This window comes from Anastrepha obliqua, chromosome 4 (genome assembly GCF_027943255.1).
Source record: "Anastrepha obliqua isolate idAnaObli1 chromosome 4, idAnaObli1_1.0, whole genome shotgun sequence".
Lineage (NCBI taxonomy): Eukaryota > Metazoa > Arthropoda > Insecta > Diptera > Tephritidae > Anastrepha > Anastrepha obliqua.
The window spans coordinates 122,611,652-122,634,563 of record NC_072895.1 but is presented as its reverse complement, the minus strand read 5'-3'; the positions used below and the strand labels follow the sequence as shown (position 1 = coordinate 122,634,563).

General features: G+C 38.2%; 3 protein-coding genes across 4 annotated transcripts; all 3 read right to left on the bottom strand.

The window, feature by feature from the left end:
* Positions 1 to 985: 985 nt before the first annotated feature.
* On the bottom strand, positions 986 to 5,590 carry LOC129244397 (uncharacterized). Its single transcript, XM_054882019.1, has 7 exons — positions 5,038 to 5,590; positions 4,887 to 4,964; positions 2,929 to 3,078; positions 2,580 to 2,852; positions 2,226 to 2,476; positions 1,654 to 2,170; positions 986 to 1,593 (listed from the first exon to the last, which is right to left on the bottom strand). Exons 1-7 carry the CDS (start codon positions 5,588 to 5,590, stop codon positions 986 to 988), a joined length of 2,430 nt encoding a protein of 809 aa, XP_054737994.1.
* A 2,479-nt stretch (positions 5,591 to 8,069) lies between these two features.
* LOC129244445 (VWFA and cache domain-containing protein CG16868) lies at positions 8,070 to 15,651 on the bottom strand. 2 transcript variants are annotated; one of them, XM_054882075.1, is made up of 8 exons: positions 15,531 to 15,651; positions 14,266 to 14,858; positions 13,256 to 14,213; positions 12,513 to 13,181; positions 12,115 to 12,455; positions 11,718 to 12,042; positions 10,341 to 11,660; positions 8,070 to 10,259 (listed from the first exon to the last, which is right to left on the bottom strand). In XM_054882075.1, the coding sequence occupies exons 2-8, from the start codon at positions 14,719 to 14,721 to the stop codon at positions 9,427 to 9,429; spliced, it is 4,902 nt and encodes a 1,633-aa protein (XP_054738050.1). In that variant the 5' UTR covers positions 14,722 to 14,858; positions 15,531 to 15,651; the 3' UTR covers positions 8,070 to 9,426. The 2 variants fall into 2 exon arrangements, with proteins under 2 accessions (XP_054738050.1, XP_054738051.1); XM_054882076.1 differs by lacking the exon at positions 15,531 to 15,651 and adding an exon at positions 14,927 to 15,297.
* A 1,727-nt stretch (positions 15,652 to 17,378) lies between these two features.
* On the bottom strand, positions 17,379 to 18,854 carry LOC129245596 (uncharacterized). Its single transcript, XM_054883861.1, has 2 exons — positions 18,808 to 18,854; positions 17,379 to 18,397 (listed from the first exon to the last, which is right to left on the bottom strand). The coding sequence occupies exons 1-2, from the start codon at positions 18,820 to 18,822 to the stop codon at positions 17,423 to 17,425; spliced, it is 990 nt and encodes a 329-aa protein (XP_054739836.1). The 5' UTR covers positions 18,823 to 18,854; the 3' UTR covers positions 17,379 to 17,422.
* Positions 18,855 to 22,912: the final 4,058 nt, after the last annotated feature.

Sequence of the window (22,912 nt, the reverse complement as noted above, 5' to 3'; positions counted from 1 at the left end):
GTTTTTTGTAACTGCACAAAATCGTAACTAAGCTCAATTATTTGTGCGTAAAAACTGTACTGACTATTAGAAAAAAAAATTTTAGCTATTGTTGGTTTTTAAAATTAGTATACCAAATTAGTAAAAAAATATGTATGCATATAAACTTTACTCAAGGAAATAATCTCTTGGCTTCTTGCTTATGTATATTAAACGAAAACATATCACTAATGAAATATGAAACGGTAAAATTATCGCTAAAAAAAGTTCAAAAAAATAAATATAAAAAAAAATTGCAAAACGCTGGTTGTAATAATTTATGAAAAAACGCTTGTAGGCAAATTGAAAAGCTCAAAATGTGTTCAACAACTGCTAATAAATACTATGTATTACCACTTTATGGAAATATCGAATGCTGTAAGAGCGTTTTATAGGAAAATTTTTTATTCGAAACATTTAAACTGCGAAAAATGTTTTTCAGTCATCTGTTTTAGTTTTAACTTACTTTAGTTAAGCTTAATTGTTGTTGGTAACATTTACTTGCGTACATATATAAATATAGATACATATATACAAAATGGAAACATCATATGACACTATTGATATTCAAATAGCGTAATTTATAAAAAATAAAAATTAAAAAATATTCACAAATGCTTTGTTTAAAAAGCTATAAAAACGAAATTATGAGTTTTAATCAATTTTAATATTTTTTAATTTAATTTTTTTTTGTAAATAAGCTTCTTAGTCATTATGAAGCGCAGCTCTACTGTGTTAATTTATTCTAAGAAACAAACTAATCGGTCCTACGCGCTGCTCATGTGGCTGCGGCGTGTCTGGTGGTAACCATTTTTGAAAATAAAGCGAAATAGTTTTTTTAACTTTATTTTATCCACAACAAATTTAATACAACTACTTATTCCATTACAATGCACACTCTCATACAGACATATACGCTAAATACTGATCCAAAAAAAAAAACATAACACTTTCTACCTCACGCGCCTCACATACACTCCACCTGCTGATAACGCAGGCAGGCTCCAATGTTATCCTCTGCGCTTCCCTTGCCCGCCCCGCTGCCGAAATGCACGCCAACATAGAAAGGCGTAACGGTAGATTCAATGCGGCAGGGCCACGCGCCACTAGAGCAGAACTGCGTGCCGCAGTGTACTGGCTCACATCCCGGCAGCGTAGGCGAACCCAACGGACCCATGCCTATGAAGTCTTCCACAATGCACGGCATGGTGAGGCGATCTGTACAACGCGAGTACAGTTGACGCGCGTTTCTCGGCGTGTTTTCGCTATCTCTTTTACTAGCGCGTAACTCGTCGTTGATGTGTCGCCCACTATTAAAATCGAAAGCGCTGCGCAGAAAGCTGAGAATATCGAAGCCACCACGTATTGGGCCGGGTCGACGCGTTGGCGCGCCACCACCCAAATCAATATCACCACCGCCAGAGCCTTCGTCGGCGATTTCGTCACTGAGTGTTGATGAGGAAGGTGTGGCCGGTGTAGTGCTACTGCGCGTGTCCAACGTCGTAGCGCTGCTACTAGCAGGTGCTTCTGACGACGCAGCGGGAGTTTCGGAAGCGGAAGCAGCTGGCGCGGCAGCTAAAAAGAAAAGAAAATCGTTTATGAAAGTTTTAGTTCCTCACAGTGCGTTACACTTACACGACATCTCTGTGCTACTTGCTGGCGCCGCGCTACTACCGACAGCCTCCGTAGGCATGGTCGCAGCGCTGCTATCTGCTGCTGCTGCTGCCGATGTACTACTATCCATTGCGCCGGCAGCGGTGCTCGCTGCTGCGTCGGGTGCTGTTGTGCTTGCCGTCGCTGCTGCCAATGTTGTTGTGGCATCCATCACCTGCAACATATTAGGATCATCGGCGAGCACAGGCGGTGGCATTGTGGGCATGACATCCATCATAGGATTACCGCTAGTACCAGCGCCAGCACCACCACCTCCGCCCATCATGCTGCCCATCGCACCAGCCAACATAGGATCCATCATCAATAGAGACGCGCCCATATTTAACATGCCAGGCTCACCGGCACTGCTTGGTCCAATACGAAACGATTGCTCATCGCATGGCTGATACATAATCGAACACATGCCTTGTTCCTGACGCATGCAGATGCGATAATTCTGATTGGCTAAATGCCGCCCGTTTTCAGCGAAATTGAAAGTCTTTAAATAGGTGTGAGTTTTTGTTTAAAATTGAAGTCAAACTAAATGAACAAACCTGTATGATACCCTCAGTGCCGGTGTGGTATTGCAAACAGCCGACTGGCGCGCGTTGGCTGAAGGGAATTTGCGCAATGCGTATCTCCCAGAGGCGTATGGGCTGGAATCGTTGCGTGAAGTTCATGCTGAGCTCGATTACTGGCATTACGTTGCCGCTGCTGTTCGGATAGAGCTGACTGAAGGTGAGTGGACGCAGGTTGCCAAAGAGTGTTTGACGGGGAGCTGCGGCGCCGCCGACTTCATAATAAACTGTGTTAGAAATTTTCTTGATTACTATGAAAACTCTATTTGGAAAACTATTTCTTTTAAAATGTATGCCAATTTCCATAACTTCTTCACACTTGTTACGTACCGTGCTGACCGCTATTTTGTCCACACAGTGTCAGCTCGCCGCTTGGTCCGCCGTTCACAGCGAACACATCCCCATCACAGATGCCAGTGCGTCGATTCGGTTGTCCCATTGAAAAGTGATAGAAATCTATGCGCAGCTGGCTGACTTCATTGCCCATCAGTTGGATTTTAAAGTTGCAAGGCGCACTGTAATTGCTTGGCATGAAACTGGGGAATTGTGGTGACACCAAGTAGGTGATGTTGTTGCTGATGGTGGTGTTGCAGCTGGCGATGACTGCATTTGAATATAGAAAGTTGAAAGTTTTAAATTTTAATTATATCTCACGAGTCAGAGCTTCACTGCTACTCACATATACAGCATACACCGAATCCCATGGCACACTCGCCTTTCGCGGTGCCACCTTTGGCGCGGCATTCGTAAGCATTGAAGCAGTTGCCAGTGCGTCGGCCATCATCGGAAAGGCATTCGCCATCCACAGGTACAGGGAAAAGGTGGATCACTAATGAATGCAATGATGCAGAAATAAAGAGAAGAATAATGAGTTTCGTACTTCGATAAAGTTAATTTAGTGTGAATTTTGGTTTACATAGATTATTGCAGCTATTTAAGTTTTTGTCTGGAGTTCTTAGACTTCCGTCTATCAGAATGCATCGGCAACGGTCTAAGTGAGTGGGTTTAAAGACCGACTGCCACTTCTTCTAGTCTGCCGTGTATTGCTTGCTGACTCTGACGCTGCTCTGCGTTAAGGCAGAGTATATACGAAGGAGCACTCGTAGTGAGCAATGCCATAAAAAGTCAACAGATAAAAATCAGAGGCCATACATTGTTCATCTTTACTTTGCTGCTTAGTGGAGTTGGCCCACAGAAAACAATCACAAAAGCAAAAATTTTGTGAAAAAAATTTATTTATGTTTCCAAAACTTTCGTAGCAATAGAAAATAGTTGATCAATTTTATTAATCCAGAGTGATATTAAACATTTTGAAGTTCGATAGGACAAACCTTGTACTGTAATCGGTGACACTTTGCCACATAGACACTCCTCTTTTGAAAGTTTATGCAATTTACCCCAAAACCGACCTTCGAAGAGAGATTAGCTTTACAACACAAAAGACCCTGTGCAAATCGGATCATCCATACATACATATTTTTCGATTATTTCGATACTATTAATGAATATTGCATTCTAGTGCCTGATATACGTATGAAGATTGACAAAAGGCTGGAAAATTTGAGAAACATGTCAGCAAGGTGTCAACTACAAAAGCAACAAGTAAAGCAAATCTCAGTTCGGATTTAAATGTATATCTAAGGAACCTAGTCTTATTTATGGTGAAAAAAATGCATAGGAGTGGCCAACATCAGACCGTTAACCGGCTCTCAGCGATTTTGAAATAATCAACTGATTTGCTGACGCAACCGGAATCAAGCCAGAGGTTTGTTTGCGAAAAAATTGCGTTTGTGTTGCTGATATACGAAAAAAATAAACACTATCCCTGCTCATGTTACTTCATGGACGTCTCAATAACGGTTGATTAGACAAGTGGGTGAATACGTGTGAAATGAGCGGGCGGAATTCTGCTGCATCTACTCCCATAAATTTGAATAACCTTTGGTTTAATTGGTCCCTAACAGTCTTCTATCAAGTATAAAAAAGTATTTCTGGAAAAGTTGGAAAGGTGTCCATACATTTATCAAAGTCCATGTATAATAAATATCTTTTTAGCATCAGAACTGGCCGTGGTAATGGTTTTTACGAAAGCCGCTTCCAGTGTATCGAAAAAGAGTAAACCAGTTTTGATTGAGATCTTCATATCAAAATTTATTAAGTGGGGTTAGTATATCTCCAGTAATACTTAGGGTGCTGAATGAAGTGTTGAAACATTTTCTGTTCGTATTTACATTTTTGTCTCGCGTTATTGCCAACTAGTCCATTCCTCTTGCTTTTCTTTTATTTTCTCAATTTTATGTTGAATTTTGGATAAGCCTGTTGAAAATTACAGACATTTGCTATGTGAAAGAAATAATAAGCACTTTCAGTTACATTTTTACATAAATTTAGCTGAGTTATAATAGTTTCCAAAAACTAATTCTCTGGGGAGTTTGCAAGCCACTTATTTTCTCACTTCTTAAACTTCGCTATGGCTTAACACATCGGTATTTTGTTTTTTGTTTTACGTTCACGAATGACTCAACAATTTTTTTTACACTCATCCAAAAACATGTAAATTTGTGTTTTTGTTTTTTATTGACGGAGAAAGTGTATGCAAAAAAAAAAAAAAATTACTCATACGCACGGGTCACTCACCGCGATTTTGACGATTGTTTGGCAGTGCAAATATCGTATGGTTTCCCAAGTGTTTTTCAATGGTATTCATGGAGGCTCCTGCAAATAGGATAAAAATTGTATTTATTTTTTTTTAAATGTTGAAATGTATGTATTGCCACCAACTGCTTACCACGCTTTTGCTGGCCGCCCAGCTTCTGCTGCATTTGCGTACGATTGGCCGCGGTAGCTCCTTCAAGCGGCACATCAGTTTCAGCATCACCAACGCCAGTGGCAGCAATATTTAACAAAGAAGCATCGAAGTTTGTGCCAACATATTGCAAGGCGTCGTGCGCCTGTAGCAGCAGCACCTCCGACTCTTCCGCGGAGTCTTGCCCACTCACCACCCTATTCGATTGCTCTGCCGCATTCCAAATATCAATATGTTGCAGACTGGCTGGCCAAGCGGGAGCGGTACTATGCATTTCGGTTGTGGTCAAATTTGAATTGTGCAAGGCGAGACTAGGTGCTGCTTGCGCCAGCCGTGGTATAGAATTCGTGCAGCAAATATTTAGTACCAATAAAAATACTGTCAAGCGCATCAACTGCTGCAGCGGAACAAAACAGCTATAAATATCTGTGTTCAATATTGTTGTATGTGTACTTTTCACAATTTGGCATAAACCGTAAATATTTATTTCAAGCGTTCTCACTGCTACCTGCAGTCCCACTCTTTTGCATTCCATAGCGCTGATAGCCTTGGATGCAAACGAAAGAAGTCAATATAAAAAAATTAAAACAAAAAAACACAAGTTTTTAACTTTCTTGATAATTAAAAATTTGCGCGTCTGCACTTCAGCAGCGTTGAAAACAAAATGCGCGCAGATTACTTTGTTATTGTACTGCGATACACGGCAGCAGTGGCTAAATAATTTCATCGGCAGCAGCAACAGCAGCAGCCTCCAGCAGCGGTGCATTATTATCGGCACGGATATAGCAGCTGGAGTGATACTAACTTACATACCAAACATATACAAACACATGTACATATGTGTGTACACAAAGCCATGCTGCATTTGAGCATGCGTCTAGTCACATTTATAACAACAATAACAATATTGACACAAGTCACAGCAGTGTCTAGTAAATAGTTAATCGAGCTACGAAATGAAAGTGGCGGTGAGAGTGTTTCGCGTCTTTTCCATGCCGCCACCGCTGCAGTCGACAACGAAAACAACGAAACGTGTTCTTTGAACTTGCTTGCTCCACCCGTCGGACTCGCAACTTTGCCTGCGTGCAATTGTGTCGGCCTCACTATACCACAGCCTATTGGCTTAATATTTCTAGGTATGTGTGAATATTTCATGTGCGTTAATCGTCGTCTAACTACACATCTAACATACTCATAGCAGCAACTCCGCTTAAATGTTGGTCGTACTCCACTTTGCTGCTTTTATTTACTCATCATTGAGGCATTGCGTTGCCCGCTCAAGTAAATTGTCCTCATTGACGCGCTACTTTACAGCACTTTGATTTGTTATCTTCAGCTTATTGACAGTTTGCGAGTTGTTGCAATTACAGCGTTTGTTGTTGTGGTAAATAAAAAGTAAATTAAATATTATTTTTATATTGCTGTAATTAGCAAAAATCTGCATAGCTCAATTAACTCGAACCAGTTCGTGACTTAAGTCTTTTGTATCAGTGGCAGTCAAAGCCTGAAATTAAATATTTTTTGTAATGTGATTTGCAGGGGTCTCAAAGAAAAATTACAATTCACAAGTGCTTTTGTGTCAATAAATTTAAATTAAACACAAGTCCGAGCTTTTCGTAATATTTGGCAAAACTGTTGGAAAAGCTGTCGCTGGTTGATATCTCACGGAGAATGTTCAATGGCAAAAGAGAAAACGTTCATAGTTTTTAACAAATTTTTTACATTGTTGTAGCAGCATTCCTAACCCCTGGCTGACTAGAGATGCGCCATTTCAAACAATTTAAACCAAAGGGGGTGAGGTTAGATGGTTTAAAAGGAATGTGAAAAGTTAGTTAGTCTTGCACAGGGCTCCTTTACATATTATTTAAAGGGGTTTCCTCCAATCAGAGGTGTTATTTTGATAAAAATGCTCTTTCTTAATATAAATGATCGGATGTTTATTTCATTATAAAGAGGAAGGTATGCCGTTAATAGTGGAAAATAACATCAGGCAAATGGCCTCATGGTGACCACGCTTACAGGACAATATCGTTTTTATGAAATTTTCCATAACCGAATTTGAAAGTGGCTGCCCTCTGTCCTCGATAGCCTCAAGAATTCCATCTTTGAGATCTTGAATTGACACTGGGCTGTTGGCGTAGACCTTCTCTTTCACGTGGCTCCAAAGAAAAAAGTAATGAGGTGTTAAATCACAAGGTCTCGGTGGCCAATTGTGATCACCTCTTCGAGAGATAACACGGCCCGGAAACTTTTTCCGTAAAAGATCAATGGTCTCGTTGCTTGTGTGGCACGTCGCGCTTCTTCTTGAAAATAAACGTTGTCCATATCAATACCATCCAATTCCGGCCATAAAAAATCGTTTAATCATCTCTCGATGGCGATAGATAACACCTGTTATTGAAAAACCCTTTATTATAGTGATGTCTATTATTTGATGTTTAAGCTGCCTTAGGATCTAGACGTATTTGCGCTAGCATCAAGCGACTCTCACAAAGCAACTCAGGCTCATCATTTGCGATGGATGGTTGCATATATTTTTAGGTAATGCTGCTGAAACGTAAGTCCTAGGTGGAATATTATGGGTCTTTCAAAAGAGGCGCCTAGATGTTGCTTTAAAACGAAACATGTAAAAATATAAATTGTTTCAGGTCTCACTATTTTTGTTCAAACTACGTCTCTTAACAATTATATGCGCAGAATGATATCATTTAAATTTCCATCATGAGCACATCTACTGGTAAAATCCGCCAAACAACAGTCGATTCATGAATTGTTTGAATCGCTGAGATATCGATGTTGAAGATTGTTCAGCAGGACTTTACGCTACAGCAGCAATATTCTCAACAGAACGTACAGTTTTTGAGCTGCCAGTCCTTTTTCTATCTTCGAATGACCAGTTTCTGGAGAATTTTCATCAACCTTCAACGCATTCAACGCATAATTTTTGTTTTTATAAAATTTTTCACATTTGCTTCTGCAAGTCTTGACAGTCGAAATAAACACAACACAGCATATTTTGAATGCAGTTTGGATGCTGAAAAATTGTTTTATTCTTAAAAAATGTTCAGTATCTTGGCATCTATAATTTTATGTAAATAATTAAGTGCTTATACGTATTCATTTATTTTGAGTAAACAGTTAGTTTCTTTTTAAAATAATTACTTAGGTAAACAACGTTTGTGTGTGTGTATGTATACTTCTTGTATGTATTGCTAAATTTATGTTTTTTTATAATAAGTACATATATTTATTTTATATATTTTAGACATACATACTATACATGATTGTATATAAATGCTTAGTATGTTTTGCCTTATGCAAAAATATGAAATAACAAGTTACAATAAACAAACAATAGTTGCAAAAGCGACAACCGCCACTTATGCATTTAGTTTGGAATACAGATGAAAGTAGTAGTAACTACCACAAGTAAGTATGTGTATAGTTTGCAGTTCACATGCGGCAAATAATGGTTCAAGTCACTCAGTTTCGTTAGCATTTACAATATGTAAAAGTTATTTAATGTTTTTTAATAATAATGCCCGCGAATTTCGTATATCTAATGGATGGTTTCACGTAGTACTTATATTTTTTATTAACATTTTATTTTAACAAACTGTACAAAGCCAAAGTAGTCACATATAAGATAGGCCAAAGACATGTTTTTTTATTTTATTTTATAAATGCGTATTTGTGTGCTTAAAAGTAGTGGAAAACATCGATTACGCTAACAAGCAGGCAGGCCGTCGAGCAGTAGATGGCATGCAACGTGCAATTGATAAATTAATTGTGAACAATGATAACGAGACTTGCGACTTCAGCTGTGCGCGCAGTTTTCAATAATTTCACTTTCACATAATTACATTCGAAATTACAATTAAATGTATGTAGTTTTTATGGTTTTCCCAGGTAAGTAAGAGTTTCGAGATGTGTTTTGTAGGTAACTTGTAACAGCTTGGAGTCAAATGCATCATTTATATAAAATATGGTAGCACGTATATACAACTTTTAATACTACAGTACGAAGTTAAAACTTAACATTATTTGAAAATAAAAATGCTGCAGAAAGCAGCAGTATGTAGTTACACTAGACGTATGCTATGTTTAGAACTTAGCAATAAATTGGCAAACAAGCAGATGCATTAAAATAAATACATACGAAATGATGTTTGTTTAACACACAGGCTCTTGGAAGTACTGTTTTGCTCTAAAAATGCATAAAACAATTTTTTTTTTTCAATTTTCTCATCTAAATACTAATAAAACCTTAATGCATGTTAAACAAACAATACCTTGTATTAATACTTTTAACTTCTATCCTAACCTATGAAATTAATATGTGTCAAACTCTCCTCAAACAGGCCAATAAAACTACGTTTCGGTCGGCTCCATATGTCGATGCACCGTCACCGGCGCTAATATGTACCGCGGCGCAGCCACGTACTCCTCCGCCGAATCAGTGAGTGGCAATGTCGTCTGCCCATAGGCAGGCCCACTATCGCCTATGTGACGTACAGGCGTTACAACCTGTTGAAATTTTTTCGGAGAGTTTATTTGATAACGCGTTGCTACCACATCTTTTGCTTGCGCGGGCGTCGGCATGGGATGGTTGAGGTAGGGGTTTGGATAGTGTGGTTGATGATGCCGATTTGTTGGACTCGATATTGATGTTGATATGGACATTGTATCTGATTTGCTGTTGCGTTTATCGTGCAATAATAATGGCTCCGCCAATGCGAAACACTGATGATCGGAGGAGTCCTCGTGTGGTGTCATTGTGGAGTAACCATGATCCGATTCGCCATTTGGCGGTCGTCGATAGCTGCTGCCAGTGGACATGTGATAAGGTGAAATGTCGGCGGGATGCATGAGGTTGCGCTGTGCCGATGGGTGATCGTAACCACCATTGCCACCGGGTGGATCGTCGTGCGCTTGGCAATCATCAAAATTGAAGCGGGACAATGGAAGCCCATAATTCTCTTCTTGCATGGAGTCCATATAGAACTGCTCTTGTGATTGCGTGTCCATATTGTGTCGATAACAATAAATGGCAAAGCCAATAACGATGCCCAAGACAATAATAGCGCCTCCGACAGGACCGAAGGCCGAGTATGTGTTCGGTTTCTGACCGGGATTATAAGTATGTGCGGCGATTATATCCACGTCGTCTAAATCACCGTAAGGTGTTAGCGAGGAAAGCACTCCTAAGCAGGAAAGAAATAAGAATAAGAAATTTGGTTTTATATGTATAATAGATGAGTGAGTATAGCGCAATTCCAACTCACCATTAAAGCAAGACGCCTGCGCCGCGCAAAAAGACGTTGTAAAGCTATTTCCGTCCACGTCTTGCTGACACCATTCACAACCCATCACTGCCAGACATTCATTCTGCGTCCCGTATACATCACAGTTGATGTTGACACACGAGTGTAGTAGCTGATGATCCGCGCTGACCGGTGGCAGCGCAATGAAATGTTCGCTTGGCGGTTCGCAGTATGAAAACTGTTGGGTATAGTTCACAAAACGCTCCGCATTTGATTCTGAGGAGTCTGGGTGGCTAGCACCAACTACTCCATTAAATACTTCCATTTCCATGGGGCACTCGCAAGGACATTCGCAATCCATCTGATCCATACGATTACAATTCAAGCACACGCGATCGATAGTACTACAGGGACAGAAGGCACCACCATCGCAGGTCGAATTGAGTACTGCAGCAAAAATATTGCTGCCATATACCAGCGCGATTGCATATTTTGTGCGCTCGCCATGCACGACATTCGTGAGGATATCGCCCAGCGAAGTGTTGAAAACATAGTAGCGTTGGAGCGTACGGTTCTGGTAGTTGGCACAAGCCAATTTACGCATCAGCGATTTGTGATTGAGGATATCATTCGCTAGATACGACTCTTTGTGCGTGAGATGTTCATGGGGTCGGCGTTGATTGCGCGCTGGTGAGCTTGGCTCCAGCATACTAGGATGCGCTATAAGATAACCTTCGTTTTCGAAGAGCAAACATTTGATATGTTTCATATGGCAAAGGGGAGTTGAATCAAGTATCATTTTGTAGTAGTAAGCATATGGTAGGTCTAGCGCAACGATTGCAACCGGTTGGTCGCGTTCGACGGAGTGTAAAGCATTGGATTTGCCCTCGAAAATTGTGTGCGCAATGGTGATGATGTAACCTGCGCCGCCAGCATCTAAATAAGGTTCGGTTGTAATAATTTTACCAGGCTGCTGTAAAGCCCTTCGGAACCACGGCCGTCGAGTGGGATCGTAATTGGTGCTAAGCAAACAACCGGGGAAAACTTGTAGCACACCATTTACTGTAGCGATATAACGGCGTATTATGTAGTTTTTCAGTGTGCCACGTGCGTCTTGATGACGTTTCTTCAAGTGTTGCATGGCGCTATAGAGTGCATTCACCTCGTGTCGAATTTGTGGACGAAGGCCTGGATTGGCTAGGAGACCGGTAGTGTCCTTTAAGTAAGCCATTATACTCTCTACTGTTCGTATTTGGGCTCGCGGTGAATTCACGCGATTATTGTGCAAGAAGGTGAACGGCGACATGAAAGCTGAAGCGCTCAGAAATAGAGTAGGTGCGTCTGTAAAGTCATTAAATTCAGTATATTTAATACCCAAGTAAAAAAGAAAAAACATACCAGTGGTAGCTACTTGTCGAAAGTAGCGACACGTCTGCCCATTTGGTGGCGGTACCAAATCCAACCGGTGATACAGTAACTCCATACTGGACAAATATTCGTAATCATTGTGGTGGAAGCGTGGCACGTTGTCCTTGGGCACACTGAAACGCTGTAAAGAGAGTGGTAGGCTTGGAGGCGCCTGTAGAGTTGCTGATCTTATAGCATTATCAGTGCTCGCTGGCGTTGTCGAGTTGCTGGAGGATATTTCTGGTTTATAAGTGGACACAAGGCATAGTATGTATATACCCAGTATGGACTGCCATTGATATATACGTTCGAAAGCCTAGTAGAAGAGTTGAAATAAAAGAAATAATTTATATGGAGTTTGAATTTTTGAATGTTTTTCATTCCCAACCTCGATCTTACGATCTCTGGTGAGATAAACGCTCGTTGTTATATTCCCCATTTCATCATGCAAAATAAGTCTTCTTGTATAAGCAAAATCAGTTGAGTTTTCCAAAAAGCCAATGTCTACAGGAAACGGTGTCTGTTGCTGGGCCATAGGGCGTGGAAAAGCCGGATGAGCGATGGTTATACCGTTCCGATCAATAAGAAAAGCATAGTTGAATTCGTTTTTGTTGGCATTTTGTGCTGGTTGTCCATAACTGATGACATCTTCGATCAAATCGGCTAGGTAAAGATTCACACCCACCACACCAAAAGGAGGCACGGCATGCGTTACCGATATAATAGCGTCTGCAAGTCGATTGAATTTCCATTACTGATTCCTGTTCACACATCTACTTTACTTACCTTGGCTATTTGGTTCCACCACCGGTAGTTGCACTTCCAGACTCTCGCTCAAATATCGTTCCCTAAATGTGTGCTGAAAAAGGGCAACGCTTAGCCGCATCAGATCATCCATTTGCGCCTTAGTGAGTACGAAAAATTTTCCCGCTAATTGCTGTTGGTCCGTATCATTTTCACACCATTCGTTTACTGGTATTTTGTACTTTGTGTAGTTTTGTATGGCAATATCGGTAAGAAACTGCTTCTCATACATGATACGCTTTTCATCGGTGACCACAGCGCAAGTGTGTATCACAATTGGATCTATCAATTGACGCTGACCGTTGGCAATCACCTGGAGTACATGCATTGTATCGGAGAGATTTGTGAGTAGTCCCCGGGTGGCATAAACGAATTGTATGGGGTTTTGTTCAGTGATTATGCTGCTGTTCTGTAGTTGATGAATCAGTTTAAAGGCATACTCGAAGCCCAGAGAGTGATTCGTTTGGCCCTTCGTCACTACAAGTGAGTGTATATGGTTAAGAATCTCCTCTTTGCGTGCACGTGTCGCGTAAAATACGCTAGTTGACATGTCGTTAGGGTAGGGTTCGAACTGCATTATGTGTGCTTCATCCGTAACAGTTGCGATAGAAATTAAATCGGTGGGCGATAGCAGTTGCAGAATATTGGTTACTGAAAATTAAATAGTAAATGATTTAAAATAAGTTATAGTTATTAAGTAATAAATGTTGGCCATAAACGTTTACCTAATGCCTTTGTTAGTTCCAATAATTCCATATTCATTGCCGAGCCAACATCCAGCAAGAGAAAAACGTATTTATTTTTTATAGATGATACATATAATTGCTGGAAGTAATTCTCCGTATAATAATGTGTGCGCAAATCATCAGCATGATCACTACGCGATAGAAAAAAAATGTGTTTAAAGTGATTTCCTAGGAATTTTAGTTTCGTATTAGTCGTAGTTGTAATTGTTGAGGCCGTGCTTCGTACATTCGACGACATTTTAGGATGCTCAATTGAAAAATCACTTTTCATTAGTGCATTCTTGAGCGTTTGTAGTTTCTCGAGTATGTACGCGTTGGCGCGTGCCTCAAAGGAACCTTCATCCATGAAATAGTTGCTCATGTCGAACTGGCGGTAGAATTGTGATTTATGGGTCTGTGTTAATGTTGAATCAGTCTTAAGGTAGTTTAATATTTGTATTTGTTTTTTGTTGTAATTTGATTCAGTGGTCATAAATCCTTTACTTTCGCTTGTAATTGGTTGGAAGCCTTGAATGCAGGTGTGCAAATACATATGCAGATTACGCACTCCATGACCTGTAGCAACTAAGCCATCCAAATCGTCGATTTCAATGTCGAATTCATCCTCTTCGCTGTCGTCATCACTTACGCCTTCTTCTTCGTCGGCGTCGCTTTCTTCTTCTTCCGAATCCTTATCTTCGCTTATATCACCGTATTCAGTGGCTTGTAGATGCTGTTGCAGCAGTACTTTTGTGATGTTGAAACGAAAGAAGTCACGCAACTCTAGCACTATATGCGTTGCTTTTTGCAGTTTCTTTGCAAGTCGTTTGCTGAATAATTGCAGGTCACGCTGAAGAGTTGCCGACGCAGAATTGTGTTGTGTCTCACTATTATTTTTAAATATGTTTATGCTGACGGCAGCACCATTGCCGCTGAAATGCATGGAGTCAAATAATTCCTAGAAAAACAGGAATTAGTTAATTTTTATGATATCATGCGTTTGAACTCACCTGTATGGTTGCAACTCGCATTTCAACATTACGTATGATTCGCAGTCGTGTGTCGATATTGCGTACAAGTTCCAGCACATTTTGCTGGTTATAGTAATTTGCAAAAAACACGCTGGCCGAAGTCTGAGCGAAAGGGGAGGTAACTCCCATAGCGCCAACAATACTCGATTCACTTGCATTGCGTCTCAAAGGCACTTTTTGTGGCGCAACAGAGACACCAGCTCCTGCTGCTGACACCGACAATGGAAGCGTATTTACATTGACAGTGACAAAGTCCTTTGCTACCGTCGGCAATTGTGTGGTTACATTTAAGTTTGTATGAAGACTAATATTACTTAATAATACAGGAACATTGGTGTTGGTGTGGCTATTAATTGCTGTTTCATTCTCGTTGAACTTATCGAGCACAACGGCGTCGCAGCTAAAGAGCAAAAAGAGAATAAATATCCGATCCATATTGCTATGCAGTGTTGACTTCTGCTTCGAGGCTGCTATTTACTATTTGATAAGCTTTCTTGGCAAGTTTGTTCATAGCCTGTTATTGATACGTTCTGAAAGTTTATTCGATGCTTACTCGCGGATGTAATGATTTTCTGAAAGCAGAAAACGGGTGTATTTTTAAACAAATGCATTTTAATGAAATGAAAGAAACACGTTTTACATGTTCGTTAAATTTAATTGCTCGCTGTTGTAAAATGTTTTTTTGGAGAAATGAGTTAACAAGCGAACTGCGGAAATATCTTAAATTTAGCCGTCCAACAGTTCCTTTTTATCAGTCAATGAAATTAAGGTTTATATTCGAACACATTCAGCCAGCATGAGTCTTGGACGAGTTTTTGAATTATTGAATTTTTATCCCTTCTACTTTTATTTCGCAACACAATTTTCTTCGTCCAGCCCGCAACCACATAACACGCTTGTTTTTTTATATCAATAGAGGCTCGCAAATATCAACAGATCGCGAAAGCAAATGTAAATATTTATATTGAGCCATTCCCTTTCGCACATAATCTTGCTCACGTACAAAACAACAAATAGAATGCTGGCGCGGCAGACTTCAATCGCTGACATATTTTGTTACTTGTATATGCTTTTTGGACGGCTTTTATTTTTTTTGTTTATTTATTCTTCTTTATACTTTGCCGCTCCCGCATCACATTCCCTACACCACATTCATACAAACTGGCTTACAAACCAAGTAAAAAATACTGAAAATATTTCCAACGTGCCTCTACTTTGCAGGCTTTTGTTCAGTTTAAACTTACAAATTTCAACTTTTATTTTGTTTGATTTTGGTTAGTATTAGTTACACATTCTTTTATTGATATTTTTATTTAAAATAAATAGTTTTATTAATGTTTAATTTATAAAAAACTTCGATTGTAAAATATCGTGCAATGCACAATCAAGCAATGAAAAACAGTGCTGCATTTGCGAACGTCATGTGGGACGAAAACGAAGAAAATAAAAGGCACAGGAATATAAGAAAAGCAGTGGATTTCGGGATTTCGATGTGAAAATGATTTTTTTGTAATTTCATATCTTTATCCGTTTAAACTCAAACCTTAACGAGCATAGCTAATGTTTTTCCAACAATTTTTGTTTATTAATACTTTTTTGTAACGAGGGCGTTAAGTTTGTTTATGTCCCAAAAGACAAAATGAAAAGAAATTTTGGGTAGAATCGTGTGACACTTCATTGAAACCAGGTGAACAAGTTTACGTGTATCACTTTTCGGCAACAGATTTTGAGATCGGGCCAGATAGAAAGGGGCCGAAGTAATCTAGTGATGCTCTTCCGATGCTTATCGATATTTTGTATTGTATGCACTCGAGACGGAACATCTTTCGATTAACGCTTCTACGCAAAGAGAGTAAGCCCTTTTTATTTAAAGAGTTTAATTTTATTTAAACTAATTTTGATTTAGATCATGCACTCAAGGAACGACTTGTGAAACTGGATAAATTCCTAATTAGAAGCTTGGAGGACTATGCCAAAACAATTCATTGGGCTTGCAACTATATGGCAAAGGTAATATCAAAAATTCGTATATGGATTAAGAAAGGTCTTCTGAGAATGGGAAAAATATCTTTTTTGTGGGAAATTTATAGTTTTTAAGATATAGGTTGTCAAAGCTTTTGTGAAACGTACTGAAAGTTGCAGAAATTGTTAAAATCTAACAATTAAGTTGAAAATACTCAGTTATATTTTATTTCTATATGACTTTGGTTATCACAATTGTTTGTCAAACTACGAGCTTTTAAACCTGGCAGCAAAATCAAAAAGATGAGGTAATAAATGATAAAATTGTGTTTTTAAGTGAAATAAATAGTTAAATTTTTTATAAACAGAACTTTGTAACGGTATTTCACAAATTAGAGAGAGCACCAATAAAGGTACAATAAAAGACTTTTGTTGGTAGGAGGTGGAAACCGAACCAGTAACTTCTTTGACAAACTTTTGCGTGACATTTCATTTATTTATTTTGTTAACGCAATAATTTGTAATAGTCATTACATTCTCTATCGACAAGTTACGTCGACTGTTATCATAAACGGGTTTTCAGGATTGGAGTGATTTATCAAAAATTTTGATTGCACATAGAATTTTATCAGGTGAGGTCTGGGTTTGTCCCAAAGATCTTTTCAGAATTTTTTTGGTTGGTGGTTTGGTGCTGTTACCCTCAAATTAGAAAATAGTTTTGTAAAGGGGTTTTCAGAGGAAGCGCAAAAAAGTTCTTTGAAAATAAAACATGTAAAATTTAGATTCCTTAGGTTACTCTATTTATTAAAAATACGAAATTATGGAAAGTGCCATCATTCAAATGTCCACCGTGAGCGCGTCTAAATGTAATTGTTGAGAACGTCGAGATATCGGAGTGAACTTTGTTACTTTTATTTTTTAATTTATAAACAAATTAAGCCACAAATATTGATATAAATAATAGATTAGATCTCAAAGATTAGATCCCAAAATTAAGCAAATAATGTATCCGGTTATTTGCAAAAATATGTATGTATGTACATGATTCTTAAACTTGTTTCGGAACTTAAAAAACAATCTTAAAAAGTAAAATATTCTTACTAAGTTGGCGCGTGTGTACATAAGTTTCTAATTAGTAATTTAATATTGATGCTGTTTTTAAACGATTTAAATTTTATTTCTTAAAAACTCTCACCACCTGCCCGCGACTATTATATTTAAAAACTGGGTCGTTTATTTCGCCCACTGGCGTGTAGCGTAATTGTGCTGTGAAACCACCATTACCTCGCGCTTCCGCCTCACTCTGCGTGGTAGTAAAACGCACCAACTGCAGGCGATTGTCGGGCCCTAGAACATAGTATTGGCCACGAGTTGCGCGTGATGCAGGATATCCGCCACTTGACGGTTTTGCACTGTCGGCATCAACTTCCTGAACATCAGCTTCTGATGCATCATCATCACTTCTCACTATTTCTCCCTCCTGTTGCCGGTTGTAAGCTTCTGCAGCTAAATTGAGAGCTTCGACGGCTATACGTGCACCTTCTTCCACGTCACTGTCTGCCTGTTGAGGCTCCAAGTCACGGGAATCGGGATAGTTGATGGTGAATTTCTGCTCTTGTGCACCACTTGGTGGCCCATATGTTTGTGCTGGCTTGGAAAATTCAGACTGCTGTTGTTCTACGAGAGGGAAAAATTGCCGTTGTTGATTGAGGCGCAAAGGAAGACGTTCTCTGCGTTGCTGTTGCTCTTGTGTTCCTGATATTTGGAAAACTTGCGCTTCTTTTGACTGTTGTGGTCGAGGGCCAGATGATTGCAGTATAAATTGTGGGGCTGGTTTTTGATAAGGTGGCCGTTGAACTTTCAAAACGTCAGTGCTTTGCTTTCGCGGTGACAAATAAGTACTTGCCGGTTGTCTGTTGGCTGAATTGAAAATATTATTTTGAATTTGACCGGCGTAGTCCACACGTTCTTTATTGATCTCCACAGCAAATGTGCGTTGGTGTTGTTTCTGGCGCTCCTTTCCTACGTCACGTGATGGCGGCAGATAGTCGTTGGGCAGATTGAAAGGGTGTTGTGGACGCCATCCTGCGGCGGCATAGGGTGCTTCGCATGTAGCGGAGTTAATGTAGAGCGAGACAATTAAACAGATCTGTAGAAAAATTGGATTAGACTGGCTTAAAGTTTTTGTGTTTACTTAATTTGGATCGATAAAAATCGGCGTGTTATCATATATGTATGGTTTAGTTTTATTATACATATATATGTATTAAAGTAAGCTCTTATAAATCAAAAAGATTTCTCGTACATTTTCGAAAATGTTCAGCACGTTTTTTATTTTGAAATGTATTTTATTACTATATTTGTGGACTAATTAGTTTTTTAACAAATTTTGAAATATCTGCATATTTTAAACTTGAAAGGTGTTATTTTTCAGCTTTTGAAGTATTTTTAAATTTCTGTTTTCATACTCAACAATGTTCACTTAGAAATTCGTTAAGCACACATTTTTATTTTTGAATATTTTTTTTATATTCATCGATTTCTTTGCATTTCACTAACCTTTAAGTACCACATTTTTCGATAATTTCTGAACCACAGCTTGACGATTAATTCCGACAACTGATTCCGTTCAACAAAACAAAACACATTTTTATACCCAAAAATTCAATATGAAATGCAATGTGCAAAATATTCAGTGCAAAAGCATACAAGTAATCAAGTTTGCAAAAAGTGTTTATTAAAATTTTAGGCACGTCCTAAACAAATGCACTAAACTGTGCTAAGGTGCTATGTGTAATGTTCTCTGCAATGTTGCTGATGTCAACAGACAATAAAAGGGTGGGATTTACGCATGCGCGCATTAAAATATTTTACACGCATGCACGCGCCAAAAAAAAAAAAATTCAATGTGTAGCGACAATTATTACAATTGACAAAAACGAAAAAAATGAATAAAACTAAGAGTACATAGCCGCAACCGAAATGGGCAACATCCTCGCTGCGAACACTGATGAATATTAATTTTATGTTTACAACGAAATTTACTCTTTTTTGACATTTGCGGGGTTATCACGTTGCATTACTAAGAAAATTGTGCAATATATAGATTTGTTAAATTTTTTTCTGATTTTAGCTCATTTAATTTAGCACATGTTGTATATAATAAGTGAGGTAATATCTGTGTGTATGCACGAATGTAGAAAATACAATTTTTAAAATGCGCACACGAGTAATGTATTTTGGCACACACATTGGGCTGACACTTTTATTGCTGCTGACAATTTAATAATTTACTATAATACTTTATGGCGTATATGCTTTCCGGTTTGAGACATTTTTAATAAATTTTTAACCTTGACATATGCAGAAATGCCCAAATTCATTTTTATTTAATATTTTCTTAGATTTCGGTAGACCCCCTCTAATAAAATGTCAAATTAATCAGCATTAACTTGTAGGAAATATATTATCACAGCTGCAGAATCGAATCGGAGCTATTTTTCTTCTAAAGTAAAATATGCTACAACTGGTTCCTTATCACCTCTCTTCACTAAGAAAGGCTATTTTCATCATGTATATCATGCACATTGGTCCTGAGCCATTCTGTGGCAGGAGAAGAAATTCGTTGAACACTGGCGAAATTCTATCTACTGTAGCCAGTGAGATATCACTTAAACAAAATTGATCTCTCTGAGACTATCCTCTGTCGATTCTGTAAAATGAACACTGAAAATTCAGAACAAATTCTTTCTTTGGTGATATTGCCGTGCATTTGTTTAAACTATGATACAATAAACCCCAGAATGTGCTCAAATATTTAAAGGGCCCTCAAATTTAGGATATCTCAGTAGGAGATATTTTGGTCGCATTGCGCAGTAGCCTAATAAATAAATAATAAATAAAAAATAGATCATGTACCTAGACACATTCATACATATTTAAATACAAATAAATGCCTTGAGACATCGTGCTAATTACTAAATAAAAAAAATTGTAATTTTCTGCTTCTGCCTATCTAAGAGGTTTATAAATGATCTTAGTATTTAATTGAGTAAAATATGCAAATTTGCTGGTTTGTGCACAATGAATAAGCAAAAATATAGAATTCATACAAACTCTACTCTACAACATTTATTTACACATAACCATCCGTCCGTACAAGTCATATTTTGAGCTGCGTGATGTGGGCAGATAATTAAATTTTTATAGCGACTACCGGACCATCGTAGACATGTACACAAACAGACTACAACCATATGTACATATGTTCATACAAATATGCACATCAATGCTAAAACACGGCGCTGTAAATATATATTTACGTGTGAGAACCAGTGCCTGCATATGAGTTCACTGTTTTGCAAGTTTGTCAGCTGATGCAAACGGACTGTAGTGTGACCAGTCTTTGACCTTTCTTGTACTGCCTTTTTTTTAACTTAACTTCAACTTCAACTTGACCGTCAATGATATGCATTTTAATTTTAAGCACACGTACGGGTATATACCCCGTTAGTTTATGATTGTTCTTTGGCCACTTAACTGAAAAGTTACAAATTTGTGGAAAAAATTAAGACCACAGAGAGTTGAGTGTTTTTAGTGTTTTTTAACGAATATTAATTAATTTAATTTAATTTAATTTTAATTAAATACTTTATATAACTAGGTCTAAGTAAGTGTACTGTACTGGAAAATGCTTTGCTAACCTGTGCCAAATTTATCTTCGAGTTATGGCGTTTTTGGAAGTTTGGTAAAGCGATCATAACTTTGTCCACTATCAGGGGGACATTTTTCAAGAATTTAAGAAATATGGAGTCTCGATGGAGGCTGTAACCCCTAGAGGGCGCGTCCCAGGTGGTGGATAGCGAATGTTTCCCAGATATGGATGGTAGTAGAGAAATAAAATATCTCTCGCAGACGAAACACGCACGCAGAAGTAAAACCTTGTTACTTCAGCGTTTGTTTCATCAGTTAGGTGCGGTTAGAGCTGGCGTCTGCCTTGAATCAAGCGGCTCGCTCTATACATGCCAACTTCGACTTTTACTCAATCCGGATGCTTGGGCATGGATTCAAATCCAAATGGCAATATGTCTCCATGGGATAATCGGCTAGTTTCAGAAAATTCATACAGAAATATAAAAACTATGTGCGAAACAATTAGCTCATTAGCTCATAATGTTTAGGTTAATCACTCTATGTGTAGCAAGAAAAGGAACATCAATTATTCTAGGATTGAGATGAAGCGCGGATTAAAACGTATGAATCTAAATGAAAGCCACAAATTAGATAAACTACGTAATGAAATACACCGATACAAAATTTATATCATTGCGATACACGTTCTACTCCGACAGACCGGACAGAGGCGGTAGCAATCCTCATGACAAAAGCAGTATCAAAGAGTATTTTCTAATAAACAAGCAAATAATTAAAATAAAAAGAAATGTAGCAAACAAATTGTGATGTCCGAATAAACCGAAGCTTCATAACAATTTTGTGAATATGTTTGTAAGTATGCACTTAAGCAAATAACTGTAATTTCTTGAATATGTAAACGCCATTGAATTGAATGTCCGCAGGCTCTTCAAGTACCACTTTCTGTTAATTTAAGCCTATTTATTTATCGCCATTGCAACTGCTAATTTAAATTATAACTATCATACAAATTGTTTCTATTGTAGCTGTAACTCAAATAATGCGCTTTGTACTTTAGTCAATAATTTTCGGGCATGATGCCATCATTACGCCTACTTGTAGCATGAAAAAATATTTTTTCTTTCAAAATAGTTTCCGACATCTAAACATACCAACAAATACATACGTATATACATACATATGTATGTACTTAAGTGCTGCTATTAGATGGCAAGTGCTCGAGCACTTGTGCACATAATCAAATGTTTCTTTGCTTTTCAGTCAAAGCTGCACTTAATGAACACTTGAATGTAAAAATAGCAAAAATAATTTTTTTGTTGATATCAAAAAACCCATTTTCCTAAAACTATGGCAATTTCAGCACGGCAGACGTCACAGCCCACACCAACGTTCAAACAATAATAGAAATATAAAATACCAACAATAAACAATAAAAAAAGTAATTGTAGCGCAGCGCCTTTGGCAACATAAAAACAACATATATGTATAAATAATGTTGATGAAGCGCATCCCATTGTGGGTATTAAAAGGCGTCTTCTGTATGTATTTCTGTATATGGGATTTATTTAATAACTTATCGATAGTTAAAAAAAATATTATGCGCTTATAAATACCTATTTGCCACTTCAGTTTGTTGGATTGTGTAATGAGTTTGCGGTTGCTCATACGCCATCGCCGGATTTGAATGACGTCTGCCCCTACTTTGGCTTGTAAGCTGCAACAGACATTTTACTCGTATTCCACATGAGCTGTTACAGTTTAAGTCCACTTGACACGCTTTTAGAGTGCAAGGGACTTTCAAATGTATTTATTATTTTAATAATTTTTTTTTTTAATTTCTTCACGTTACTAGTTTTTACTTCATGTCCTAAACAATTTATATGCTCGTTAAATTATAGCTATCCCGAATAGCTTGTTTGTTTTTGAACTAGAGAGTATTATTTTTTTTTTAAATGGGCTGTTAGAAAACTGAAATGCAAAAAATTAATAGGTATGTAACTGAAGGTTTGTA

Bases quoted from the DNA above. Each gene is read 5' to 3' on its own strand.
- LOC129244397 (XM_054882019.1), bottom strand. From the start codon at position 5,590: ATGGAATGCAAAAGAGTGGGACTGCAGGTAGCAGTGAGAACGCTTGAA. The intron at 2,171-2,225 runs GTTTGTTCATTT...ACCTATTTAAAG, and splicing joins GCACTGAGGGTATCATACAG to ACTTTCAATTTCGCTGAAAA. The intron at 1,594-1,653 runs GTAAGTGTAACG...TTTTCTTTTTAG, and splicing joins AAGTAGCACAGAGATGTCGT to CTGCCGCGCCAGCTGCTTCC.
- LOC129244445 (XM_054882075.1), bottom strand. From the start codon at position 14,721: ATGGATCGGATATTTATTCTCTTTTTGCTCTTTAGCTGCGACGCCGTT. The intron at 13,182-13,255 runs GTAAACGTTTAT...TTTAATTTTCAG, and splicing joins GGAACTAACAAAGGCATTAG to TAACCAATATTCTGCAACTG. The intron at 12,043-12,114 runs GTTGGGAATGAA...CTCTTCTACTAG, and splicing joins CCAGAGATCGTAAGATCGAG to GCTTTCGAACGTATATATCA.